The following is a 27424-nucleotide window of genomic DNA, read 5'->3' on the forward strand; positions in this document are numbered from 1 at the left end:
CTAATTCCTTTAGGGTGAATACAATCTTTCATGTGTATCTTCTTTAATAATGAAGGCATTTAAGGCTATCCATCTTTTTAAATTTTAGTTTTAGCTGAACCTTTTGTTGAACTTGTAATTTTGGTTTTGATTTCCTTTTTCATCCAATGGTTATTAAGATGGCAACTCTTACTTTCCAAGGATCTTATTCCAAAGAGTTAGAATTTTTTCTAATTACATTTTTACTATTTCAAATTTTATTGGATTATGATATAAGAATATGTCCTATGAAATGTTTCCTATTTAGAATTTCTTAAGGTTTTCTTTGAAGTCAAGCATGTGATTGATTTTCATAAAGGCTTCATGGGCATATGAAGAATCAATTGTATTCTCTATTTGTAGGATGCAAAACTCTTCATATATATATATGTTAAATCAAGCTTATTGGTTGTATATTCAATTTTTCTCTCTGTATTATTGCCTGTTATGTCTGTCTAAATATGTGTATTAGTTATATATTGCTGTGTAACAAATTATCCCAATACTTGGTGGCCTAAAACTACAAACATTTAATGTCTCACAGTTTCTGTGGATCAGAAATTTGGGTGTGGCTTAGCTGAGTGGTTGTGGCTCGGGTTCTCTCATGAGGTTGGAGTCAGTCTGTCAGCCAGGGCTGCTGTCATCTGAAAGCTTGACTGAGGCTGGAGGATCCATTTCCAAGATAGCACACTCAATTGGCTGTTGGCACAGCACCTCAGTTCCTTGCTGAATGTTGGCAGGACAGCCACATGGGCCTCTTCACAGGGCTGCCTGAGTGTTCTTGTGACATGGCAGCTAGCTTTCCCAAGAGTGAGTGATCTGAGAGAGAGTAGGCAGAAAGCTGCAGTGCCTTACAACTAGTCTCCAACATTGCACACTATCACTTCTGTTTGTTTTTGTTTTTGTTTTTTTCATTAGAAGCAAGTCACTAAATCCAATCCACACTCAGGGGAGGCAAATTAGACTCCATTCTTTAAAGGGAGTGTCAAAGAATTCGTGGATATTATTTTAAACTACCACAATCTAAATAATTCACCATACTTATATTTTTAAACAGTTTCTTATTGCATTTACAATAGTTAAACATATGAAGCAACACTTGTTCTTTTGTTTATTGTATATAAATTAATGAATTGTATCTTCTTCATAAAGTGCCCTTTATTATGACACAATGTTGCTTTGTGATCATATTTAGCACTTTTAATCCTAAATTCTACTTTGTCTCATATTAATATTTACATTTTTGCTTTCTCTTTGTTGTGTTTACCTTATTTTCAGCCTCCCCTTATCCATTTATTTTATGTGTATTTCTCACAAACAACATATGCCTGAGTTTTGTGTTTTAGCAGTTTAATAATCTAGGTATTTTAATGGGATAATTTAGCCATTTGCATTTTAGAATAACAATAGATACATTTGAAAAATTTCCTTCCATTCTATTTTTTTAAATTCTATTTTATTGAGATTATTCACATACCATACAATCATCCACAGTGTACAATCAGTTGTTTACGGTACCATTATATAGTTGTGCATTCATCACTACAATTAATTTTTTTTTTTCAATTTTTGGAACATCTTCATCCTTCCATTCTATTTTGTTTACTATTTATTTCACTTTGTTTCATCCTATTCCTTTTCTTTTGCTGTTTCGGTTTTCTTTTTTATTGTTTTATTTGGAATTTTTACTGTGCTTTTCCATTCACTAGTGGTTTCCTTCCCATTCCTGACATTTCTTATAATATTTGTGTGTATGTGTGTATTTCTCAAATAGCTACAAATTTATTCTTCCACGATCATTCTCTACTCTCCCCTAGTAATATAAACACAGTTATTTTTAACTCATTCAGATGAGATTTTTAGAACATTTTACTTTCTCCCCTTACCTCCTGCAAACCCTAGCTCTTGCTGATGCCATATTTTTTGTTCTTGACCATTATCAGGTTTTCCTTCATAGTATGTCTCTTTTATTTCCAGAATCCTTGCTTGGTGCTTAAGTACAAGTTCCACATTATCATTATCCAGTTATATTTAACTATATAATGAAGGTTCATTGCTCACATCTGTAGTCTTTCTTCTTGTTTTTTTCTCCAGCTTGAGGACTTTTTATTGTCATTGTTGTTTGATTCAGTTTGAGTATTTTCTTGAGTGTTTCCTCTATGGGGCACATGGGTGCTATATTCTCTGAAGGCAAGCTCCTGTATTGTGAGAACTTCATACTGTTTACTTCTGTGTTCCTAGCACCTAAATTTGTGCCTAGTACATAACAAGCAATCAATAAATGTTTATTGTTTTTGAGGTAGTAGATCACTAAATATTCGTATATGTCTTTCTTCCATTCTGAAGAACTTTTTTTTTTAATTTTTATTTTGAAATAAATTCAAACTTACAGTAACAGTTGCAAAAATAATACAAACCCAATACGCAGAACTCCAGCATACTCCAACCCCCCTCCACCAATACCCCGATCTACCAACTTTAATATTTTGTCACTTTACCATTTCTTTCTTTCCCTCCCTCCCTCCCTTGCTATCATCCATCATCTATTGCTCTGTCTTCTAAACATAAGAGAGCAAGTTGCACATATCCTTGAACAAATAATATAATTCACATATACATTTCCTATGAACAAGAATATTCATTTATGTAATCGCATTAAGTGTAGTTAAGAAGTTCAAGAAATTTAACATTGATATAAAGCTTACATTCTATATTTCATTTTTTCTTATGTCCCGGTTGTGTCCTCTTGAGCCTTTTCCCCTCTATTCTTAGATCTCATCCAGGATCATCTATGCCATTTAATTGTCATTATCTATTTAGACTGTCTTTTTTTTTTTTTCAATTGTGGAAACATATATACAGCATAAATCTTCCCATTCCAACTCCTCCCAAGCATTCCATTAGTGGGATTAATCACATTCACAATGTTGTAATGCCATCACCTTCCTACCATCCATTACTAGAAATTTCCCTTCATTCCAAACAGAAACCCTACCCTCATTTCTTATTAATTCCCCATTGCCCCTTCCCCCACTTCTCATAACCCATACTCTACTTTTCATCTCTATGATCATATTCTCTGATACTTTCTTTGTGTTTACTGTGGGGTTTAAATTTAACATCTTAAGTCTATAACAATCTTGTTTTCTTTGATACCAACTTAACTTCAATAGGACACATAAACTATGTTCCTATACTCCTCCATTCCCCCACCTTTATGTAGTTCTTGTCAAAAATTACATATTTTACATTGAGTCCAAAACCACTGATTTATCATTACACTTTATGTATTTTAGATCCTGTAGGAAGTAAATAGTGGAGTTACAAATCAAAAATACAGTAGTATTGGTATTTATATTTACCATGTACTCTTTACTGGAAATCTTTATTTCTTCATGTGGTTTCAGTCAGTTGTTTAGTGTCCCTTCCTTTCAGCCTGCACAATTCCCTTTAGCATTTCTTATAGGACTGATCTACTGGTGATGAAGTCCCTCAGCTTTTGATTATCCCGGAATGTTTTCATCTCCCCCTCATTTTAAACCTCCAAGTGTTTGTGAATTTTCTAAGTCTCTGGTGGTTATTGACTTCTATTTGTATTCCATGGTGGTCAGAGAATGTGCTTTGAATAATTACAATTTTTTTTTTAAATTTATTGCAGCTTGTTTTATGTCCCAGCCTATGGTCTACTCTGGAGAAAGTTCTGTGATCACCAGAGAACAATGTGTATCCTGGTGATTTGGGATATAATGTTCTATATATGTCTGTTAAATTTCTCTTTATCGCTCTCTCCTTTCTTTGTTTCTCTGTCGGTAGGGCTCCCTTTAGTATCTGAAGTAGGGCAGGTCTTTTATTAGCAAAAATCTCTCAGCATTTGTTTGTGAAAAATTTAAGCTCTCCCTCAAATTTAAAGGAGAGCTTTGCTGGATAAAGTATTCTTGTTGGCAAATTTTCTCTCTCAGAATTTAAATATGTCATGCCACTGCCTTCTCACACCTCCATGGTGGCTGCTGAGTAGTCACTACTTAGTCTTATGCTGTTTCCTTTGTATGTGGTGAATTGCTTTTCTCTTGCTTGCTTTCAGAACTGGCTCCTTCTCTTCAGTATTGACAGTCTGATCAGAATATGTCTTGGAGCGGGTTTTTTTGGATTTATTCTATTGGAGTTCACTGGGCATCTATGTTTTGTGTATTTATATTGTGTAGAAGGTTGGGAAAGTTTTCCCCACAATTTCTTTGAATACTCTTTCTAGACCTTTAACCTTCTCTCTTCCCCTTCTGGGACACCAATGAGTCTTAAATTTGGGTAGTTTTAGTTTATCTATCATATCCCTGAGATCCATTTAGATTTTTTTATTTTTTTCCCCCATTCTTTCTTTTGATCTTTCATTTTCCATTCTGTGGTTCTCAGGTCACTGAGTCAGTTGTTCAGCTTCCTCTAGTCTTGTACTATGAGTATCCAGAATCCTTTTTAATTTGGTCAACAGTTGCTTTTATTTCCATAAGATCATCTATTTTTTTACTTACTCTTGCAATTTCTTCTTATGCTCTTCTAGGTCTTCTTCATGTCTTTTGATATCCTGTGCCATGCTCTTCTTCATGTCCTTTATATCCTGTGCCATGCCTCCCGTTGTTTGTCTTTAGTTCTTTGATTAATTGCTCCAAGTACTGTGTCTCCTCTGATCTTTGATTTGGGTGTTTGGGTTTGGGTTATCCATATCATCTGTTTTTTCATATGCTTTAAAATTTTCTGTTGTTTTTGGGCTCTTTGGGCATTTGCTGTACTTGATAGGGTTCTTTTAGGATATAAAGGATTATTCAGACACCAGTCTCTAATTTGTCAGATCTACAGCTTGGTGGCGTACACGTTCTCTAACTAACCCAGCAGGTAGTGTCTGCAAGTCACCTATTCTCCTCAATCAGTTCTCCCCACTTTGTCTTTGTGGTGTGTGGGGGTCTGATTCTTGTGGGGTCCAACTGGTGCACCAAGTTTGGGTATATTGTTGGTGTTGTCTGCCCTGAATGTGGGGCATGTGTCTGAGCAGTTAGGGAGGCAGGGCAGCTTTAAATAATCAAACTTCCCAGGTGTTCCTGGAGATTTAAGGGCTATTGCAAGAGTCTAAACCTTCATTTCAGTCTTGCCACAGATTGTCTCTGCTGCTGACCCACAAGTCCTTGGTATTGGCGTAGGGTCCCTGGGATTTCCAGGTGGGTTCCTCTTCCCAGCTGTGCCCTTCTAGGGCCTCTGCTGAGGGAAGGCTGTGGCTATGTCACAAGTGCGTGCTGTTCCTCAAGGGAAGCCCTGGGCCGCTGGGGCCGTGCAGGGGCATTCCTAGCCTGCTGTAAAGATGGCCTAATGGGGGCAATGTTAATTTCCCCCCCTTTTCGCACAGCTCCGCCTTCCCAGCTCTGGGACAATTAGCTGCTGGTGCACGAATGGCTATTGTCCACACCCAATATTGTGGTGTGTGCACAGTGTTGCTGGAAACACTTCCCGTCCCACTGGATCCCTTGGGGCAGCTCTGGGCTGTGTCTCTGGCTCTGGGCCGGAGTGTTACCAGCCCACTGGGAAGATGACTGCAAGGGGCGTGGTTTTTTCCCCTTTTGGCTCACCCCACCCTCCTCACTCCGAGACAACAGCAGTAGGTGTGCGAAAAGCTGCCTTCCATGCCAGATATTGAGGCTTTTGCACAGACCTGTCTTGCCGCACTTCACTGCGTAGTTCTCGCTGTTGTATCTGCAGCCGCTTTTGGGTTTATTTTAAAAAGAACTAGATCACCTCCAAACGCCAACCCATGGTTTCCCCACACTGCAGCATGGCTGCCAGACATTCAGCAGCTTACTCACTTGTTTCAGAACACAGACTCTGGGTTTCACCAAGTGCACGTTCTCTGTGGATTTAACAGATCTTGTCCAGCTGGTGCATCGCTAGAACTGGTGTTCTGGGTCACTTTCTGGCCTCTATCTAGTATTTTTCATGGGGATGTTTTTTTGCCCTGTCTCTCCTAGCTGCCATCTTAAGTTCTCCCACTCTGAGAACTTTTATGGTTTCAGTGGTATTTGATCTCTTACAAATATTTTTTCTGTCACCCTGAGAAGTTAATGATTCTTGGCCACTATAGAATTCCTGGTTCATAGTTCTTTTCTCTCTTTAATCTCTAGACTTTATTCTACCATCTTCTGCCTTTCACCATTGCAGATGAGAAGTCTGATACCATGCTGATTCTCTTCCCTTTATAACTTGTTCTTTCTGTCTGACTGTAAGAATTTGACTAGGTAGTAGGGATTTGTTTTCCATCAATTGTGCGTGGGAGTCATGAGCTCTTCAAACTTCAAGCTGAAGTTTCTTTATAACCATGGAAAATTCCTTCTCTTATTTATGTGATTATTGCTTCTTCTCCATCTGTTCCTTTTTCCTGATTCTGGACTGCTTATTTTTGGTATATTAGGTCTCTTGGCTCTAAGCTCTAGTATCTTACTCATGCCTCGTGATTTCCATCTTTTTGCTTTTTACTCTGTGTGCAAGATTTTTCTTTCGCTTGCTCTTTTGGGCCAATAATTTATTTCCCAACTGTATTTTTCTTTTGATTAGCTCTAACCTATTGATACCTTAAATTTTAATAGCATATTTTTAATGCCAAGCATTATCTTTTTATTCAATTTATGTTCCTCTTATTATTTTTAAAATTAAATAGCCTCCTAGCTCTTCCAGCAGTCCTGTTTTATTAGGGGCCATCTGTTTTAGCAGATCAGATTGGTCTGCCTCTGTGGTTGCTGGATCCCTTTTAGTATCAGGTTATTTACATTTTCTATTTTCTACTTTAACCTAGGAAAATAGCTAAGTTTAGGCCTTCCCATAGTTGGAGGCACAGTAGTTTCTACTCCTGCATCAAGAGTGTGAGAGGAAGTCTCTATATAGCTTGGTACTCCCAAATGAAGGTATCACTGCTCTTTCAGCTTCAGGGATATGGAATAAGGTTCCCTACACTTCTTCCAGTAAGATCCCAGCCCTCCCCAGGAATCAGGATAATACATGTGCCCTGACGCAGAGTGCCCCCTTAATCAAGGGGGGGGGGGGGTCCACAGATCCCATTAGGCCTACTTCCTCCATGTTCTCAACCCAGGACTCTCTCTTGCTGCTCCTCCAGCTCCCTCAGGCCTGGCCATCCCAATAGAGCCGGTAGTCTCCAACAACTCAAGCTTCTCCATCTTGCTCTTCCCAACCAGTTGAAGGCGGGGGGAAGGAAGGGTATCAGAGATGCATAGTCCTTCCTCTTTTCCTTAAGTTTTGATGAGAAATAGCCTCTCTTTGTATTTGGCTTATACCATCTGTTCCAGTTTGCTCATGCTACCATTATGCAAAATACCGGAAATGGATTGGCTTTTATAAAGGGGATTTATTTGGTTACAAATTTACAGTCTGAAGGCCATGAAAATGTCCAAATTAAGGCATCAACACAAGTATAACCTTCACCAAAGGAAGGCCAATAGCATCTGGAAAAACCTCTGTTAGCTGGGAAGGCATGTGGCTGGCATCTGCTGATACCAGGTTGTGTTCCAGCTCCTCTCTCAGTTCCTGTGCATTCTTCAAAATGTTGCTCTTGGGGCATTTTGTCCCCTCTTAGCTTCTCCAGAGCAAACTCTGGGCTATCATCTCCAAAGTGTGAGCAAAAGTCTGCTTTCAGCAGCTGTCTTCAAAATGTCTCTTTCAGTTGCTCTCCAAAATGTCACTCTCAGCTGCTCTGAGGTCCTCTGTTTGTGAGCTCTTTTATAGGACTCCAGTGATTAAATCAAGACCTGCCCTGAATGGGCAGGGTCCATATTTCCATGGAAATAATCCAATCAGACACCCCACAGATGATTGAGTCACATCTCCATGGAAAACACTCAATCAAAGGATTCCAACCTAATCAACACTAATAAGTCTGCCCCCATAAGACTGCATTAAAGAACATGGCAACAGAATACATCCAAACTAGCACACTATCCAACCCCAGATAAATAAGGTTATATGAATTAATGTATAAGCAAATATAAAACCATGGACTCTTAAAATTAGTAATAACATGGAGGTCTTAATGAAATGCATCCCTTAGTTCATATGGTGTTTACAGTTTTTGTGAAGTTTTACATGCAAAGTCTTGTTTGAGTTACTAAATACCCATGTGTGGTAAGCATGGAAGTTGTTATCCCCATTTTACAGCTGAGGAAACTATAGCTTATAAAGGTTGAAAAAAAAACTTGCCCAAGGTAATAAGTGAAGCTAGGCTAGAGAATAAGTCCTCTTACTTTGGCCCAGGACACTACACCACTGCCACCTCCCCCAAATTTCCTTCAGAATATGCTACATTACATAATAATTTCTGGCATCCCTGAGTTCTGTGTAGCAGTATGTATTATAGTTGTTCAACTCTTTCTATTATATTGATTTGAAAAACCAAAAATGTATATATATAAATACTAAGATGTTGAGTAGAAAATAAGATTTTCTTGTGTAGCTTAAAAGCTAACAAAAGAAGAAAATTTGAAAGTAGTTGTAGAAACATTACTCTAGCTGGAATATGTGTATTATTTCCTGAAGGAGGACATACATTTGCACAGATGAGTACTTAACTTTTTCTCTTTGTAAGATATTTTTTTAACATTTGTATTTATCTTATTATGCAATAGAAATTCATTAGGCCATTTCGCCATCAGGCATGACATTGAGAAAAGGTAACCATGTAACATATGTTTGTTTTGTCTTAGAGTTTTATACTGTAAGAGTCAATGAACTAATCACTATTATAAAGACCAGACCTTTCTCCTGATTCCAGATCTTTTCACACTAACACTGTGTATAAAAGTCTTATCTCCTTCTTATGGGTGATATTAAAAATATTTAACTAATATGGCACAGCAAGTGATCAGAATCCAGGCTGGATATAGACACCTGATGTGATGGTATCAGTGTGTGCTGATGTTGTATCAGCCCTGCTCAGGGTCACTTAGCACCTTATAGTTTCTTGGGTTCATTTTATGTTGTTTTGTGTGTGTGTGTTTTTTTCATTAGAGCAGTTTTATGTTTACAGAAACATGACGCAGGAAGTACAAAGTTCCCATGTACCCCCCGTCTCTCTCTCTCTCTCTCTCTCTCTCTCTCTCTCTCTCTCTCTCTCACACACACACACACACACACACACAGAGTTTTCCCTATTACTGATATTTTACATTAGTGTGGTACTTTTGTTACAATTCATGAAACAATATTATTATAATTATGCTATTAATTTTAGCACACTGTTTACATTGTGTTGTACAATTCTACAGTTTTGTGTGTGTGTGCAGGGTAACTTATATACAACCTCAAATTTCCCTTTTTTCTCTCTTTTTGATTATACAGTTCAGTGGTGTTCATTACTATAGGAAGTTGTGCCTCTGTTTCCATCATCCATTGCCAAAGCTTTTCCGTCCCCAAACAGAAACTCCATACGAATGAAACATTAACTTCCCATTCCCCTCCCCTTCTTGGCTTCTGGTAACCTGTATTCTAGTTTCTGACTTCATGAATATGCTTATTTTGCTTATTTCATATAAATGCGATCCTACAGTATTTGTCCCTTTCCATCTGGCTTATTTCACTCTACATGATGCCTTCAAAGTTCCCTGGGTTCCTTTATATCCATTCTTCCATTTGATCTGGGGAGGTATATGGTGTCATCCCCTTTTTGCAAATTAAGAGAATCACAGCTCAGAGAAGTTAACCATAGGGCCCCTTAGTATGAAAGACTTTTACCTCTTAGTTCAGAGTTCTTCCTGGGGTAGAAGTCTCCCTTTTTTCTTCAGGGGAAAAGGAAGAGATGAGAGATGCTATTTTTGATAGGATAAAAATCAGCTCCTTCCAGGGAGAACTCACAGTGGGTGTTGGGTAGAATGTGCACCCCCTACTGGAATCTTCCTCTTTTGAGCTAATTTACCGACTCAAGGGAATGAGCAGCTTTTTTTTCCCAGTGAAGGCACTGAACCAGCCTCTCCCCTCCATATTCCCAGGGACATTATGAATAAAGACTTACTTGAAAAGTACATTCTTTTAATTGCTTGTTTTTCCCCCCTCTCCTTCCACAGAATGGTCTTCCTTCAGAGGACAATCCTTATGTTTTTAATGGTGATTTTGTAGATCGAGGAAAAAATTCCATAGAGATCCTAATGATCCTGTGTGTGAGTCTTCTTGTCTACCCCAGGGACATGCACTTGAACAGAGGGAACCATGAAGATTTTCTGATGAATCTGAGGTAACCTAGGTCTTTAGGTTTCCTCATTTGTGTACAGCTCTGGAAAATGCTGCCACATTTAGTTCCTAGCTAAGAGTTAGAGATGAGGGTAGAGAAGTGGGGATGAGGAGAATCTCAAGGAAGACCTCAATTCTTATCTCTATTTACCACCCCCAGTCTTCTACTGAGTATAAATTGCTCTGAAGCCCCTTTCCTGTCTTTTCTTCTAATTCTGTTTTTTTTTTTTTTTTTTTCTGTTCCTAATCTTTTGCTTTGCCTCAGATTTTGTCTCGGAAACTAGTACTGTGATATTCACTGATGTGTATATTTTTTATGACATGTTAATTGCTTCTGGCATAGTGTTCATAAACATATTTGAGAACAACTGTAACATAGCATTTCAACTATCTGCCTCACTGGAGATTTGAGGAATAAAGATTTGTTAAATGGTTTAAGAATTTTTGCTGAAAGGCACAATAGGTGACAAATGTTCCCTTTTTCTTTCTTTTCTTATTTTATGAAAAACAGAAACCAGTTTGTACTAGGGCAGTAGAAGGCATGGCATGCTTCTTGCTTTTGGTCCTGGGCTTTTGGGTGCCTTGGTCCAAACTCAGCAACTGATTATTTTTGTGTTTTGTGCAGTTTTGGCACCTGGCATGAGTGCAGAGTTTCAATTCCAATTCTCAGGTGTGAAAGGAAGTGCTAAGACTGTGAAGAAGAATATCCCAGTACTATTATCCGAAGTCCATTCTGTATAACAGCGCTCAGTACTTTTATTTGGGCGTGACATTTATTCTGTCATTTATTCGGTTAGTCAATTATATTTATCTAGTGGTTAATGAAAGAGACATGGCCCCTGCCCTCATAGAGTTTACATCTAGCAGGGCTGACATATGCTGAGCATGTTTTTCAAGTGTGATGAGTTTGTAAAGGGGGGACTCCACCTTGTCTGAGGAGTGACGTAAAGTTCCCTTATAGAAGTGTCTTGTTAGTCGGAGACCTGAAGGATGAATTAGACAATCAAGGGAGAGCCGGGGTGGAAGAAAAGGGGTATGGCAGGAATGGGATAGAGTGTTCCATAGTGAGGAGGCAACCTTATGCAGAGCCGGAGATGAGACTTTTTAGACTTGAGGAAAGTTCAGGAGGGCAGGGGCATAGAATAAGGGGCAGGATGGTGTGTGGTAGGACTGGAGAGATTTGAAGTACTTGCATCATGCAAAGGAATTTGGATTTTCTTTTAAGGGTGACAGAAAATCATTGAAGAGTATCATAGAATGTGTGTTTTAGAAAGTAGCAGTTTAAAATGCAGGAAGTATGAATTGGAGAGGCTAGAGTGGATACAAGGCAGCCAATTAGGAAATGATTGAAGAGATAAATGATGGATTCTCACTTACACCAGGGTGATGGCATTGGAGATGCACAGAAGTAGATTGCTTGAAGAGGAATTTGTGCAATGATGGCTTAGGGCCTGGTAGCATGTTATGGGGGATTTGGAAGAGGAGGGAATCAAGATGATCTCCAAGTTCCTGGCTTGAGTTTGGGAGTATAGCAGCATCATTCGTTGATATTGAGAACATGAAAGATGAGCAGGTTGCGATGAGGGAGGGTGAGGAGTTGAGTTTGGGGTAATCTGATTTGAGGTGCTGTTGAGTGGTCAGTTTAAGTGTATGTGTCCAGAACTCAGACGCAGTGTGGTGTGGAACATTGTCCTGTAGTATTGGCATATAGCTAGTAATTAAAGACCAGGGCACGGGTGAAATTGCTGAGAGAGAGAAGGGAGAAGAGGACTAAACCTGAAGAAACTCTTAACATCTCAGGCTAGATAGAGGAGGCAAACTTGCAAAGGAGATTCAGAGTAGCCAGAAAGGAAAGAGGAAAACCAAGATATTTATCATAGAATCCAAGAGAAAAAAATTTTTCAAGAAGGACAATGTACTCAACTGTATTTCATGCTTCAGGAGGGCAAGAAAGATGAGAATTGCAAGGTGTCTATTGTATTTAATAAAGCAGAGAGCTTTGATGAGTACAGGACTGAAGTCATGTCCAGAAACAAGTTACGTGGCAGAAGCCTGACATGACATGATTTGCATGGAAACTTGGAGTAAGTGCTGTGTTCCAGTTTCACGGTGTTGAGTATTAATGGTACATACTATTGTCCCAAGTCAAGGAAAAGTAATTGAAAAAATTCCATCATTAAATCCCCCATGGCTACTGCTATTTGTATTTTGAAATTCCTGGCACTTTCTATTAAAAGCCTGAATACCATTGCATGAACTATATCAGAAAAAGCATACAGAGCCAACTTGTTATCTTCTAGGCCTTTCTTCCTCTTTGTTCAGTCTTTTTTTTTTTTTTAAATCATTCACTCAAAGTAAGATATAGGGTGTCTGAGAAATTCTACCTAAACAAAAGGCTGTCTTTCTCATGGCTCGCCCCAGCTGCCACAGCACACTTCTCGGAATACTTGCAGCATTTATACAGCCTGTGCCCACTACGTATTTCTTAAATTGTTTCATGAAAATTTATCTTCTTTCCCCAACTATATCATAAGCTCTTTGAGGGCAAGATGTTGGCATTGATTGCTTTTGTTCTTTCCCATTACCCCTAGCAAAGACTTGAGGAAAAATAGTTCCAACTAGTCTAGTTTCTTGAGTTATTGATACTTGTGATAGTGAGATGTCAAGGACTCCCCTTTTTGCATGATTCATTTAAGTAGAAGTTATCAATAGTTAATTGAATTGCTTAAATCCCATAATTTTTTTCAGGTATGGCTTCACGAAAGAAGTTTTGAATAAATACAAGGTAAGACTTTCATACTTCTTTTTTTTTTTGTATTCTCCTTGTTATTTATACAAGAGTGAAGCATTGTCAAAGCCCAGATTGATGGTTTAGGAAGGGTGATGGGGAGCTAGTCAGAATCCATGCAATGAAATAAAAGCACAGCAGGAAGCCCTAGCCAGGATAGAGTCTCATATTTTCTTTCTGGACTAAACCAAGCTTTTTTCCTTGTGTAAATTTCAGCATAGGCACAAAAGTACCATCTGGGTACTGCCCCCATCCAGAAACCCCTAGTGAAGTCAACAGCAGCACAAGGAAAGCTAGGATGAGAGATTGGATGGCTAGACACCTGGGATCCCTTGGCTTCCCATCATGCCCCCCCTAGGTGCTATTATTTCCTTATATTTGGAAAGCAATTGTGCTATTTAAAAGAAAAAAAAGTAATTAATCCACTATGACTGACTAATACATTCACCCATCTACTAATGAATCTAGTTCCTATTTCTCAGTTTATGTGATTTCTAGAAATTTGGAGACATCCTTAAGCCCTAAATTGTTTCAGTACATGGTATGTAGTAGCTCACAGGAAGAGTGAATTTATAACAAGAGGGTGTTTGTTTAGATGCCAGAATCATCCTGGCAGAATCAGGGGGCCAGAGCAAATTAACATAGAGACAGAGGTGGTAAACAATGTATGCACTGTTTTTCTCTGAGAAACTGTGTCCTGTTTGCTAAGGAGATAGAATAATTAGAAGACTAAAGTTCACATAGCTTGGAGGTTAAGAGCCTAGGCCCTTTCAAGTGCTGGCTCCATACTTACATCTCATATGACCTCATACAAGTTGTTTTACCTCCATACAAGTTGTTTACTTCATTAAAATGGGGATAATAATAATACATTTTTTAGGGTTGTGAAAATTAACCCAACATACTGCCTGGTGCATAGTATGCCCCAAATAAATGGTAGCTGGTATTATTATTATTAATTGTTAGAATGAAAAATGGAAGTATGAGTGAGTGTGAAGAAATGCATATGAATGAAAATAATTGTATGCATGGGTGTTAATACCACCACTAAAGAATGAGTGCAAAAGAAGGCATATGACAGAGCCAAAAAATACATTTGGAGCCAGATTATGTTCCTGGTTATCCATTGTCATGACTACCTCATTGCTACCGCACCTGTATGGGAGGTCCAAAAAAAGAGAGCCCCTTTCCATTTGAGATCTTTTGGCTTAGGGACCCAGAGTTGTAGTATAACCTAGATGTTTCTGCCCCTTAAGAAAGTTGATAACTAAATTTGTCTTTTTGAGCCAATGAATCAAGTAAGCTAGTATGAGGACACAGAAGTAAAAGGAAGTAGGGCTTTCTCCTTCAGAACCATGACTCTGTGGTTACAGACTAAAGAAGGGGTCTGCAGTTCCTAAAATCATCGTTGTGCCAGAATACTTGGTATTGGAGCAACAGGAAAAAAGACTGACTCTTCCCTAAGTAAAATGTGGTAGGTGGTATCTGATGCAAACCACAGTGTCTATTTTGTTCAACAAATACTTACTGAGAACCTAGAGCATGTCAGGAACTATGTTGACACTGAGGAGACAGAAACAAATATAACACAGTCTTTGTCTTCAGGGAGCCCATAGTCTAGCAGGAGAACCTTCTTTGTAAACAATAAGGGCTACACTGTCATTTACTGGGGCCAGGCTCACAGTCTAAATTGTTGGGCAGAATTGCTTCAGCAGGTTCCTGAGGGGGCTCAGCAGCTAGACAGTAAACGTGAATGGAATCTCCATGCAGCTGAAATGAGATGATGGCTTCAGGTTGTAATGTGTCTGTCTGCATGGTCTATAAGCAGTGCAAAGCTTTCTGGGGACCCTAAGGACTTTGAGCAGGCTACTTTCACACTAGAGGGGCGAGAGGACTAATGAGTATTTAGGGATTTGGGGAAGATGTTAAATCAGAAGTAGAATAATACCACATGTCCTTAGACTTCATTCATCCAACCCCTTTGCTTAAACTATTGACCTAATCAAGAAATGCACAGTGTTAATTATTAATCTTTATGGCAGAAAATGTTCCTCTTTGGTTGTTGGTTCAGCATTCCTCTATGGGAACTGAGGGGAAAAAGCATAGTCACTCCTTGGTGACTTCAGATCCTAACTCAAAGAGGGGATCATTAGTGATTGGAAAAGAACCAGTCCTGGGATTCTTAGAGGAAGGGACTTGATTATTCTAACGAGCATGGGTTGCCAAGAGGCATAGGATGGTGGGGAAAATATAAGATACCTAGAGTTATGCTGACATGTGTTGTAGTCCTGATTCTCTACTAGTATCAGTGGGATCTTGGAAAAGTCAGTTAACTTGTCCATGCCTCAGTTTCTTTATCTGTATGATGGAAATGATCATTTCTGCCTCATTGGATTGTTACAATGATCAAGTGAAATAATGCCTGTGAAAATACATGTGTCTGTACACATGTATATATAAATTGTTATGTTGTGCAAGGATGTGAGTTATTATTTTAATTTCTATTTGATCCTCCTATTTGCTTCCTATAAGAATAAACAAATATTTAATGACAAGAACTAGGCCAAGGGAGAAGGGGGGTGCTATCTATTTCATATCCACCAAGTGAGAATGTCGATGGGCACACTGCCTTCCCATTGGCCTCGCTAGGGCATTTGGGGGGCTCTCATTGGAAGGAGGCAACAGCTCTGGGAATTCCCTAGAACCCTGTTACAGATGGCTCACATTCATCTTCCTCCTCCTCCTTTTCTCACTTCCTAGTCCCTTGCAATGGCCTTTAATCCTTTTGATGGCCTGCAATTTTGCTTTCTTACTATTGTCACGCCAAATGTCATTTAAAAAAAAAAGTGTTTTTCTGTGATTTAAAGAATAAGTTCTAAATTATATATTGGATGAGGGCGTTAGGCTAGGATTGAGGGCATTATTTCAGAATAAAGTTTAAATCACTTAGTCTGATATCTGAGGCCCCATAAGATAGGCCTACAAACCACCTTCCCAATTTTGCCTTCCTCTCTTGTCTCTCATGCATCAGTTTAGCTCTAACAAAAGTGACCTGCTCACTGTTCCCTGAATTTGCTCTGTATGTTCCAGCCTTAATTCCTCTGCCAATGCAATAGTCTCTATTCAAAACACACTTTCCCACATCTACCAGTCATAAATCCTCCTCATTTTTCAAAGTCCAATTTAGAGGCCACCTCCTCCATGATGTTTTCCTTGAACTCTTGGTAGAGCTTAATTTTCTCATCTATTCTATGTTCCCAGAGACCTAGATTCAGATTCAAATTATAGCACTTATTTTAGCTGTTTGTATACATGTCTTGTCTCCCTTAATCAGTTGTGTGTTTCTTGAGGGCACAGACTATGTCTTCTCATTCAACATCAGTAAATGTTTGTCAGATCTAATAGTTGTTCCTGAAATGACAGATAGCAGGAAACACCCAGGACCAGAGCTGTGAATGGCCCAGAGTGTCCACTTCCACTGGTGTTCTTTTCTGTTCTTAAGGATTAACGTTTGGCCCAGATTTGACAAGACAATAGCCTGGCTCCAGGCCTGATCAATTGCTTATCAAGGATTTTTCTGAAACAGACTGTATGGCCTAATATTGCCATGAAACACATACTGGGTAACTGAGCATTTGATTGAAACATGTTGCTCTTTAAAAGGTTCTAATTGGTTAGTGACTCCATGCTAACTTCCTTTGGGTGGCCTGAAAACTGTTGCTTTTTGTCCATACATTGTAACTAATCAATAAACCTGAACCTATCAGAAAAACAAAACATACTCAAGCTGTTTTCCTTACAGCTACATGGACGAAAAATCTTGCGACTCTTAGAAGAAGTCTATACCTGGCTCCCAATTGGTACAATAGTTGACAACGAAATTCTGGTCATACATGGTGGGATATCAGAGTCCACAGACTTGAATTTACTCCACCATCTAGAGAGAAACAAAGTAAGAAGTAATGTATGCATAAATCTTGTCTCAAAAATAAGGCGATGTGTACTTCTTTTTGTTTATTATTCTGTATTGATTTGTGTTTTGTGGTGGTTGTAACTCTGAAAAGATTAGTAAAAATTTTAAGAAAAATCTATGATTGCATGATAAAAAACTAAATAGGTAACTATATATGGAAAATATTTTTTAAATTCATGGTGGAAGTGGAAAAATGAAGAAACTTGGCATTTCATATAGTTTTTTGAAATGAAAAATCCTGATTTTTAAAGCAGAATCTCAGTTTATTTTTGAGTTGATATAATTTACCTTATGATATACTTCAAATGGCTCAGAGTAGTTTTTTGAAAGATTTTAAACCCAAATCATATTCAATACGACAGAAGCAAGCAGGAACATGTATAGAACATCGGCAGGAAGGGCCCTGCAGTGCTGATAAGATCCCACACTCAACGAAGGGCTTCCCTTGGGTGGGCCATGCAGAGTGAGGGATGTGGTCTTCCTCCACTAGTGCCAAGCAGAAGCCCCCAGACTGGGGAAGGAGGGTACCAGTGCCCTACAAAGGCGCCCCGTGAGAATGAGGGCCAGTAGCAGCTGCAAAGCCAGAACATCAGCCATGGTCCTAGTGAGAAACCTGAACTCCAACACCTCAAGGCTGATAAATTTTTAATCAATCTAGGAGCTAGGATCTAGAACTGGAATTTTAACTTGATATAGACAAAAGCGTGACACTTATCACACCTTGAGTTTTTGGAGCCTTTATACCTTTATATAGATATGAATAATGTTGCTAAGACCCACTCATCCTTTTAATTTCAGCTTAAATGCACCCCTCACCTGGGAAGCCTTCCACAACCTCCAGCCCAGATCAGGTTTCCTTTAGTATGCTTTCAAGCCCCTTGTGTATATCCTTCTTAACAGTTACCAAAGTTAAAAAAGGAATTGTGGTACTGTTGTTTACTATCTTCCCCTGCTTCTCTAGCTCCCTGCTATAGCCCTAGCACCTAAGACATAATAAATACTTAATCAGTGTTTGTTGAGTATCATTTAAGAGGTTTAAGACCAAAGTCAGGCAAACCTGGGTAGAAACTTTACAATGCCAGTCCTGATTGTATGGTGATTTTATATACCCCCCTCCTCTCCCATTCAGTGATAACCAGAGGGTAGGATTCCAGCTAAGAGCAAGGGAATATGATGTTTTTGTCAATCAAATGTTAGCAAGCACATGGCAGGAATGCTACAGTGCCCTATGACAACAGCACTCATCAGCCATGGCAGCCACTGCCAAGTGATCAGATTGAAAGTTACTTTCTTGCTCGATTTACTTTCCTGAGATTAGCCTGAGGGCTTTTTGAGATATTAATGCCACTTCTCTGGAATACCCATTACTAGCTCTGTGGAGACCCTAAGTAGGGACCCTTAGTGTGGTAAAGACCATGAGGCTCTGAAATCAGACAGATGTAGCTAGATTTATAGCCTGCCTATGCCACTTCCTGGCCAGGTGACTTTGGGCAAGATACTTAAGTTTGCTAAGCTTCAGTTTCCACACCTATAAATTGGAGATAAAAATACCTACCATATTGGATTGCTGGGAGAATATAATTACCTACATCAACAAAATGGCATAGAGTAGGTGTTAAACATATACCTCCCTTCTCCCACCCTCTCCTACTCTTTCGTGGTTCTTGGGTCTGAGGTTTGAATTTCAGTCACCAAGACAGACCCTGGGGAATTTGGGGGCCAGGATTTTCCAGGGTAACTCAAGTTTTACCCTCTTCAGGGGTCACTGTTCCACCTACCCATAAGACTGGTTTTAGAGATAGAAATTTTTTTTATTAAATTCAGTTTTATTGAAATACATTCACACACCAATCATCCATGATATACAATCCACTGTCCACAGTATGATAACATAGTTATGCGTTCATCACCACAATCTATATCAGAACATTTTCCTTACATCAGAAAGAACCAGAACAAGAATAAAAAATAAAAGTGAAAAAAGAACACCCAAATCATCCCCCCATCCCACCCCATTTGTCCTTTAGTTTTTATCCCCATTCCTCCACTCATCCATGCACTAGATAAAGGGGGTGTGATCCACGAGGTCTTCACAATCACACTGTCACCCCTTGTAATCTACATTATTATAATTGTCTTCAGGAGTCCAGACTGCTGGGTTGGAGTTTGGTAGTTTCAGGTATTTACTTCTAGCTATGCCAATACATTAAAGCCTAAGAGGTGTTATCTATATAGTGCATAAGAATGTCCACCAGAGTGACCTCTCGACTCCACTTGGAATCTCTCAGCCACTGAAATTATTTTGTCTCATTTTGCATCCCCGTTTTGGTCAAGAAGATACTCTCAGTCCCACGATGCCGGGTCCACATTCATCCCCTGCATACTCTGCGTTGCCAGGGAGATTTACACCCCTGGGAGTCGGGTCCCACGTAGTGGGGAGGGCAACGAGTTCACCTGTCGAGATGGCTCAGTTAGAGAGAGACAGGGCCACATCTGAGCAACAAAGAGGTACTCAGGGGGAGACTCTTAGGCACCGTTACATACAACTTTAGACTCTCCTTTGTGGTAATGAGCTTCATAAGGGCAAGTCCCATGCTCGAGGGCTCAGCAAATCAAACCGCCAGTCCCAATGTTTGTGACAACATCAACACCAGTCCAGGGGAGGATGTCGAACACATCCGCTCCTTCCCCCAGATCCTTGGGTCTGGGGAGGGGGAGGCTGTAAATATATTTTTTATTATATGCCCAAATTACTGTATGATGTGTCACTATTTCACTCCAGCCTATACTAACCTACCTTATCTCACTTCCTATTCAAAGTTCCATGCAATTGTGGTGTTTGAACAAATCAACTGTAGAGTTGTACCATTTAGAAAATTTAGATCCTGTACCAAATAGATATCTATTCCCTTGGTCTCATATGAAAGTTGAAGTTTTAAAACACAATCAGTTTCAACCTTTATCCTTTGGCCTGGCTTGCCCTGGTCTTAACCAGACCTACTTCATTCATATCAGTAATTGAACTCTGGGCTCTTTTTCAGCTTGTTTTTTTTTTTTTTGACAGTGGCTGTATGCACTAATACTGACATTCATATCTTCTGAGCTCTAGCTCTGAGTTTCAGGTGTCTCAGAGACATGCATTGTTCCAGAGACCAATCAGGTTATATGCTAGGGGATCAGCATCTCAAAGTTTAGAGATAGGCCTTACAATTCAGGGATAGAGTTAACTGCTGTAAGAGCTTACAATCTAGGGACTATTACAATTATTGTGTCCACGTTAGGCTATGTTCTAAGATTCACTTCTGAGTTTACACATTGTAGTTAGTCCATATTGGTGAGGCATCATCCCTCTCACCACGTTTTCTCCAACACTTTTACTCCTATATATATATTTCCCTGCAATTTTATAGAGTTATATTCACATATCATACATTTATCCACAGTGTACAATCAGTTGTTCATGGTGTCATCATAAAGTTGTACATTTATCACCACAATCAGCACTTGAACATACTGATTACTACAAGGAAAATTGTTTGTTTTTTTTTAGCAATAAGAAAAAATGATAAAAAGAAAAATAACATGTCATACAATACAATATACTACTAAGGACAGCAAATAACACCACTACCAAGAATCCCATATTACTCCCCTATGTCCCCCTCTCATATACATTTAGCATTGGCATATTGCCTTTGTTACATTTAATGGAGGTATATTACAATGTTACTGTTGACCATAGACTCCAGTTTGCTTTGGTTGTGTTTTTTCCTGAATACCATCCCTTTTTCAAATTTCTACATGGTTGACATTCATTTGCTTTCCCACATGCAAAAACATTTTTATATTTGTATATTTAGTAACAGTCATTGGCCACTCCAGTTTTTGCCACGTTATATAGTCCCAGTCTTTATCATCTATCTTTACCTCTGGTGTCATACATTCTCCTATCCCACCTCTTTCAGCTTTACTCACAGACATCTTTGTTCAGTGTACTTACAATACCGTGCTACCATCACACAGTATTATGCTATCTATTTCTGGATCTATGCAATCAATCCTGAACATTCTGTAGTCCTTCAGCATCAAATGGCTGATCTCTGCCCTCTTTCTATCTCCTGGTCACCTGTGTTGTCAGCTTTTAACTCCCAAAGTTTGTTCATTAATGTCTGTTCATATTAGTGAGACCATACAGAATCTGTCCTTTTGTTTCTGGCTAACTTCACTCAACATAATGTCCTCAAGGTTCATCCACATTATTACATGATCCATGTCTTTGTTCTGTCTTACAGCTGCATAATATTCCATCATGTGTATATACCACAGTTTGTTAATCCACTCGTCCTTTCATGGACATTTGGGCTGTTTCCATCTCTTGGCAATTGTGAATAATGCTGCAATAAACATTGGTTTCCAAATGTCTGTTTGTGTCTTAAGTTTTAGTTTCTCTGAGTATATAGCCAGCAATGGAATAGCTGGGTCATATGGTAAATCTATATTTAGCTTCCTGAGGAACCTCCATACTGTCTTTCAGAGTGGTTGCACCATTCTACATTCTCACCAACAATGAATAAGTGTGCCTCTTTCTCCACATCCTCTCCAGCACTTGTCATTTTCTGTTTTTTTGGATAATGGCCATTCTGGTAGGTGTGAAATGATATCTCCTTGTGGTTTTGATTTGCATTTCCTTGATAGCCAGTGAAGTTGAGCATTTTTTCATATGCTTTTGAGCCATTTGTATTTCCTCTTCAGAAAAATGTCTGTTCATGTCTTTTACCCATTTTTTAATTGGATTGTTTGTCTTTCTGTTATTGAGATGCAGGATTCCTTTATATATTCGGGATATTAAACCCTTATCTGATATGTGGTTTCCAAATATCATCTCCCATTGTGTAGGTTGCCTTTTGACTTTTCTGACAAAGTCCTCTGATGTACAAAAGTGTTTAATTTTGAGGAGATCCCATTTGTCTATTTGTTCTTTGGTTGCTCGTGCCTTGGGTGTGAAGTCTAAGAAACCACCTCCTTTCACAAGATCTTTAAGATATTGCCCTACATTTTTTTCTAAGAGTTTTATGGTCTTGGTACTAACGTTTAGGTCTTTGAACCACTTTGAGATAATTTTGGTGTAAGGTGTGAGATGGACATCCTCTTTCATTCTTTTGGAAATGGATATCCAGTTCTCCAAACACCATTTATTGAACAGGCTGCTCTTTCCCTGTTGCTTCGGCTTCACTGCCTTATCAAAGAACAGTTGTCCATAGATGTAAGGCTCTACTTCTGAACACTCAATTCGATTCCATTGATCAATATATCTGTCCTTATGCCAGTACCATGCTGTTTTGAGCACTGTAGCTTTGTAATATGCTTCAAAGTCAGGTAGTGTGAGACTTCCCACTTCACTCCTCTTTCTCAAGACATTTTTGGCTATTCGGGGCACCTTACCCTTCCAAATAAATTTAGTTATTGGTTTTTCTATTTCTGTAAAGTAAGTTGTTGGGATTTGAATTGGTATTGCATTGAATCTGTAAATCAGTTTAGGTAAAATTGCCATCTTAACTATATTTAGTCTTCCAATCCATGAACATGGTATGTTCTTCCATTTTTTCAGGTCTTCTTCAATTTCTTTTAGCAGTTTCTTATAGTTTTCTATGTAAAGGTCTTTTGTGTCCTTGGTTAAGTTTATTCCTAAATACTTGATTCTTTTGGTTGCTATTGTAAATGGGATTTTTTTCTTGATTTCCTCCTCTTGTTGCACATTACTTGTGTATAGGAACACTACAGATTTTTGCATGTTGATCTTGTAGCCTGCTACTTTGCTGTATTCATTGACTAGTTCTAGTAGCTTTGCTGTAGATTTTTCTGGATTTCGTACATATAGAATCATGTCATCTGCAAATAGTGAAAGTTTTACTTCTTCCTCTCCAATTTGGATGCCTTTTATTTCTTTTTCTTGCCTAATTGCTCTAGCTAGAACTTCCAGCACAATGTTGAATAACAATGGTGATAGTGGGCATCCCTGTCTTGTTCCTGATCTTAGAGGAAAAGCTTTCAGTCTCTCCCCATTGAGTGTGATGTTAGCTGTGGGTTTTTCATACATTGCCTTTATCATATTGAAAAAGTTCCCTTCTATTCCTATCCTTTGAAGTGTGTTCATCAGGAAAGGATGTTGAATTTTGTCAAATGCCTTTTCTGCATCAATCGAGATGATCATGTGATTCTTCTGCTTTGATTTATTGATGTGGTGTATTACATTAATTGATTTTCTTGTGTTGAACCAGCCTTGCATACCTGGAAAAAATCCCACCTGGTCGTGGTGTGTAATTCTTTTAATGTGCTGCTGGATTCGATTTGTGAGTATTTTGTTGAGGATTTTTGCGTCTATATTCATTAAAGAAATTGGTCTATAATTTTCTTTTTTTGTAGTATCTTTGCCTGGTTTTGGTATTAGGGTGATGATGGCTTCATAGAAAGAGTTAGGTAGCTTTCCCTCTTCTTCAGTTTTTTTGAAGAGATTGAGCAGGATTGGTACTAATTCGTTCTTGAATGCTTGGTAGAATTCACATGTGAAACCATCTGGTCCTGGGCTTTTCCTTTTTGGGAGCTTTTTGATGACTGACTCAATCTCTTTACTTGTGATTGGTTTGTTGAGGTCATCTATTTCTTCTTGAGTTAATGTTGGTTGTTTATGCTTTTCTAGGAAGTTGTCCATTTCATCTGAGTTGTCTAGTTTATTAGCATATAGTTGCTCATAGTATCTTCTCATTATCTCCTTAATTTCTGCAGGGTCGGTAGTTATATTTCCTTTCCCGTTTCTGATTGCATTTATTTGCATCTGCTCTTTTTTTTTTTGTTAGCCTAGCCAGTGGTCCTTCGATTTTATTGATTTTCTCAAAGAACCAACTTCTGGTTTTGTTGATTCTCTCTATTGTTTTCCAGTTCTCAATTGCATTTATTTCTGCTCTAATCTTTGTTATTTCTTCCCTTCTGCTTGCTTTGGGGTTAGTTTGCTGTTCTTTCTCTTAATTCCTCCAGGTGAGCAGTTAACTCTTCAATTTTTGCTCTCTCTTCTCTTTTAATATAGGCATTTAGGGCAATAAATTTCCCTCTTAGCACTGCCTTTGCTGCATCCCATAAGTTTTGATAAGTTGTGTTTTCATTGTCATTTGCCTTGAGGTATTTACTAATTTCTCTTGTAATTTCTTCTTTTACCCACTGGTTTTCTAAGAGGGTGTTGTTTAGCCTCAATATGTTTGTGAATTTTATGACCTTCTGCCTTTTATTTATTTCCAACTTCATTCCATTGTGTTCTGAGAAAGTGTTTTGTATAATATCAATATTTTTAAATTTGTTGAGACTTGCTTTGTGACCCAACATGTGGTCTATCCTAGAGAATGTTCCATGAGCACTTGAGAAAAAAAGTGTATCCTGCTGTTGTTGGATGTAGTGTTCTATAAATGTCTGTCAAGTCTAGTTCATTTATCATACAATTCAACATCTCTGTTTCTTTAGTGATCCTCTGTCTAGATGTTCTATCCATTGATGAGAGTGGCGTATTGAAGTCTCCAACTATTATTGTAGAGGTATCTATTTCTCCTTTCAGTGATCACAGTGCTTGCCTCAAGAATTTTTGGGCATTCTGGTTTGGTGCATAAATATTTATGACTGTTATGTTTTCTTGATGAATTGACCCTTTTATTAATATATAGTGTCCTTCTTTGTCTCTTTTAATTGTTTTGCTTTTGAAGTCTAACTTGTCTGATATTAATATAGCTACTCCCGCTTTTTTCTGGTTGTTGTTTGCATGAAATATCTTTTTCCAACCTTTCACTTTCAGTCTATGTTTGTCCTTGTGTCTAAAGTGAGTTTCTTGTAGGCAGCATATAGATGGGTCCTGTTTTTTAATCCATTCTGCCAGTCTGTGTCTTTTTATTGGGGAGTTTAATCCATTTACATTTAGTGTTATTACTGTAAAGGCAGTACTTTCTACTACCATTTTGTTTTTTGGAATTTATATGTCATATCTTATTTTTCCCTCTCCTTTTACCTTTCCTGATACTCTTCATTTCTGCACTCTTCTCCAACTCTCTCTCTCCTGTCTTTTCCTATCAGCCTGTAGCACTCCCTTTAGTATTTCTTACAGTGCCGGTCTCTTATTCACAAAGTCTCTCAGTGTCTGTTTGTCTGAAAACGTTTTAATCTCTCCCTCATTTTTGAAGGAAAGTTTTGCTGGATATAGAATTCTTGGTTGGCAGTTTTTCTCTTTCAGTATCTTAAATATATCATGCCACTGTCTTCTTGCCTCCATGGTTTCTGCAGAGAAATCTGTACATAATCTTATTGACCTTTCCTTGTATGTGATGGATTGCTTTTCTCTTGCTGCTTTCAGAATCCTCTCTTTGTCTTTGACATGGGACAATCTGACCAATAAGTGTCTTGGAGTAGGTCTATTGGGATCTATTCTATTTGGGGTACGTTGTACTTCTTGAATCTCTAATTCTCTGTCTTTTATAAGAGTTGGGAAATTTTCAGTGAATATGTCTTCTATTACTCTTTCTGCCCCTTTCCTCCTCTCTTCTCCTTCTGGGATACCCGTAACACGTATATTTGTGCGTTTCATGTTGTCACTCAGCTCCCTAAGACCCTGCTCATATTTTTTCCATTTTTTTCACCATCTGTTCTTTTGTGTGTATGAATTCGAATGACCTGTCTTCCAGTTCACTGATCCTTTCTTCTACCTGTTCAAATCTACTGTTGTGTCCCTTCATTGTGTTTTTCATCTCCTCCATTGTGGCCTTCATTCCCGTGAGTTCTGCCATTTGTTTTTTTAAGTTTATGAATTCTTCTTTATGGTCAGCCAGTGTCTTCTTTATATCTTGCTATATCTTCCTTCATTTCATCAAATTTATTTGGCATTAGTTGCCTCCACTCCAGTGTCTCAGCTGAGCTATTAGTTTGTTCCTTTGGCTGGTCCATGTTTTTGTGTTTCCTGGTATGGCTTGTTATCTTAAGTTGTCTAGGCATCTGAATTTTCTTGATTAGTTTATTTTGGAGCTTGTTTTCTGTCTTTTACCTAGTGGTTTTCTTGTTGGTTGGCTTTGTTCTCTGGCCTCTATTATTCAGTTCAACTTATTCTAGACCTCTAACTTAGGTTCTGTTTAGTTGATCAGAATTTTTCCCCTCTTGTTTTTTCTGTTTCTTGCTCTGCCTCTATGTAACCTTTTTGTGAGTGGGTCTTCTCAGATATGGTCGACCCTAGTCAGATTTTCCCAGTCTAGTGAGGCCCAGGTCTCATTGGGAGGGTATGGAGTTTTCCTGAGAATGAGACCCTCCTATGAGGCCTTTAGAATCGATGCTTTTCCTCTCCTATTCAGCAGGTGGCGCTGGCCAGCCCACAGCTCCCCCACCAGTGTAAGGAGGTATGGAGCCTTTAGTTCTCCTGGTGACTCTGATCCTGTCAGGGTTGTGGCTGACTGAAGCCGGAATCTGAATTCCAGCCCCTGGGGTCTGAATTCCCAGAAGGAGGACTGCCAGTTGAGCTGGACCTCCCTCCATTCTCCCAATCCTCAGAACTCCAGTTGTCTCTCAGGGGCACTATTCCCTTCTCCTCTCTCCTCTTTGGGGCCTCTCCAGGTAGATTCCTTGGTCAGCCTGAGTTGCCAATTAAAGACGGGGATGGAGGGCTTCAGTAGTGAATACAGAACTCAAAGACACTGTGGGTACTCTGTCTCCCCCAAGTCCAGCCTAGTCCCTCACCCTGGGCTTTCCGATAGAAAATAACCACATATATTACTTTTAGATTAAAAAAAAAAAGTAGAAAAGAAATCAAGAAAAAGAAAAAAGGAAAAAAAAAAAAAGAAAGAGTCTCTTTTAAAAGTCTTTCTCCAGCCTGGAAGTTTTGTCAGTGTCAGAATAGAGCATTTAAAGATATGCTTTGGACTACTGTCTGATAATTACTCTCCAACCACTTCAGTTCCACCCCTGCCGGGGGCTATTGAAATGCAAAAAGATAAGGGATCAGTGAGAAGCCAGAAGGGACAAAATGTAGAGGGAAAAAATGGCTTTTTTGGAGTCTAGGAATGGGTGCCCACTTTTATGTGCCCCCACTTCTCGGAGCCCAGCCCTTCTTTAGCACCTCAGCTCCCAAAATTAGTTAATTAATTTGTTAATTAATTCTGCAGTTGAGGCTGGGTTGAGCCTGCCTTCTTGCCCTCAGCAGATTGCTGTTTTTTTGTGTTTTTTTGGCCCCCTTTCAGGGAGCTGGCAGCAAGACAGTCTGTGAGGTCTGGGTGGGGAGGGGCGCCAGACCCCTGGTCCGGGGAACTTAAAATGTTCGCTGCAATCTCAGCTTTTCCTCCAATTCCAAACTTGTGTCCAATGTGTGA

General features: G+C 38.9%; 1 protein-coding gene across 1 annotated transcript in view; it reads left to right on the forward strand.

Moving 5' to 3' along the window:
- The window catches only part of PPEF1 (protein phosphatase with EF-hand domain 1), a 180291-nt gene that overhangs the window by 110354 nt on the left and 42513 nt on the right, over positions 1-27424 (forward strand). Inside the window, exons 8-10 of the mRNA XM_037822700.1 lie at positions 10119-10285; positions 13030-13066; positions 16872-17021. Of these exons, the coding sequence (XP_037678628.1) occupies positions 10119-10285; positions 13030-13066; positions 16872-17021 (354 nt within the window). The remainder of the gene's footprint in view (positions 1-10118; positions 10286-13029; positions 13067-16871; positions 17022-27424) is intronic.

The sequence above is a fragment of the Choloepus didactylus genome, chromosome Y (genome assembly GCF_015220235.1).
Source record: "Choloepus didactylus isolate mChoDid1 chromosome Y, mChoDid1.pri, whole genome shotgun sequence".
In the NCBI taxonomy this organism is placed as follows: Eukaryota; Metazoa; Chordata; class Mammalia; order Pilosa; family Megalonychidae; genus Choloepus; species Choloepus didactylus.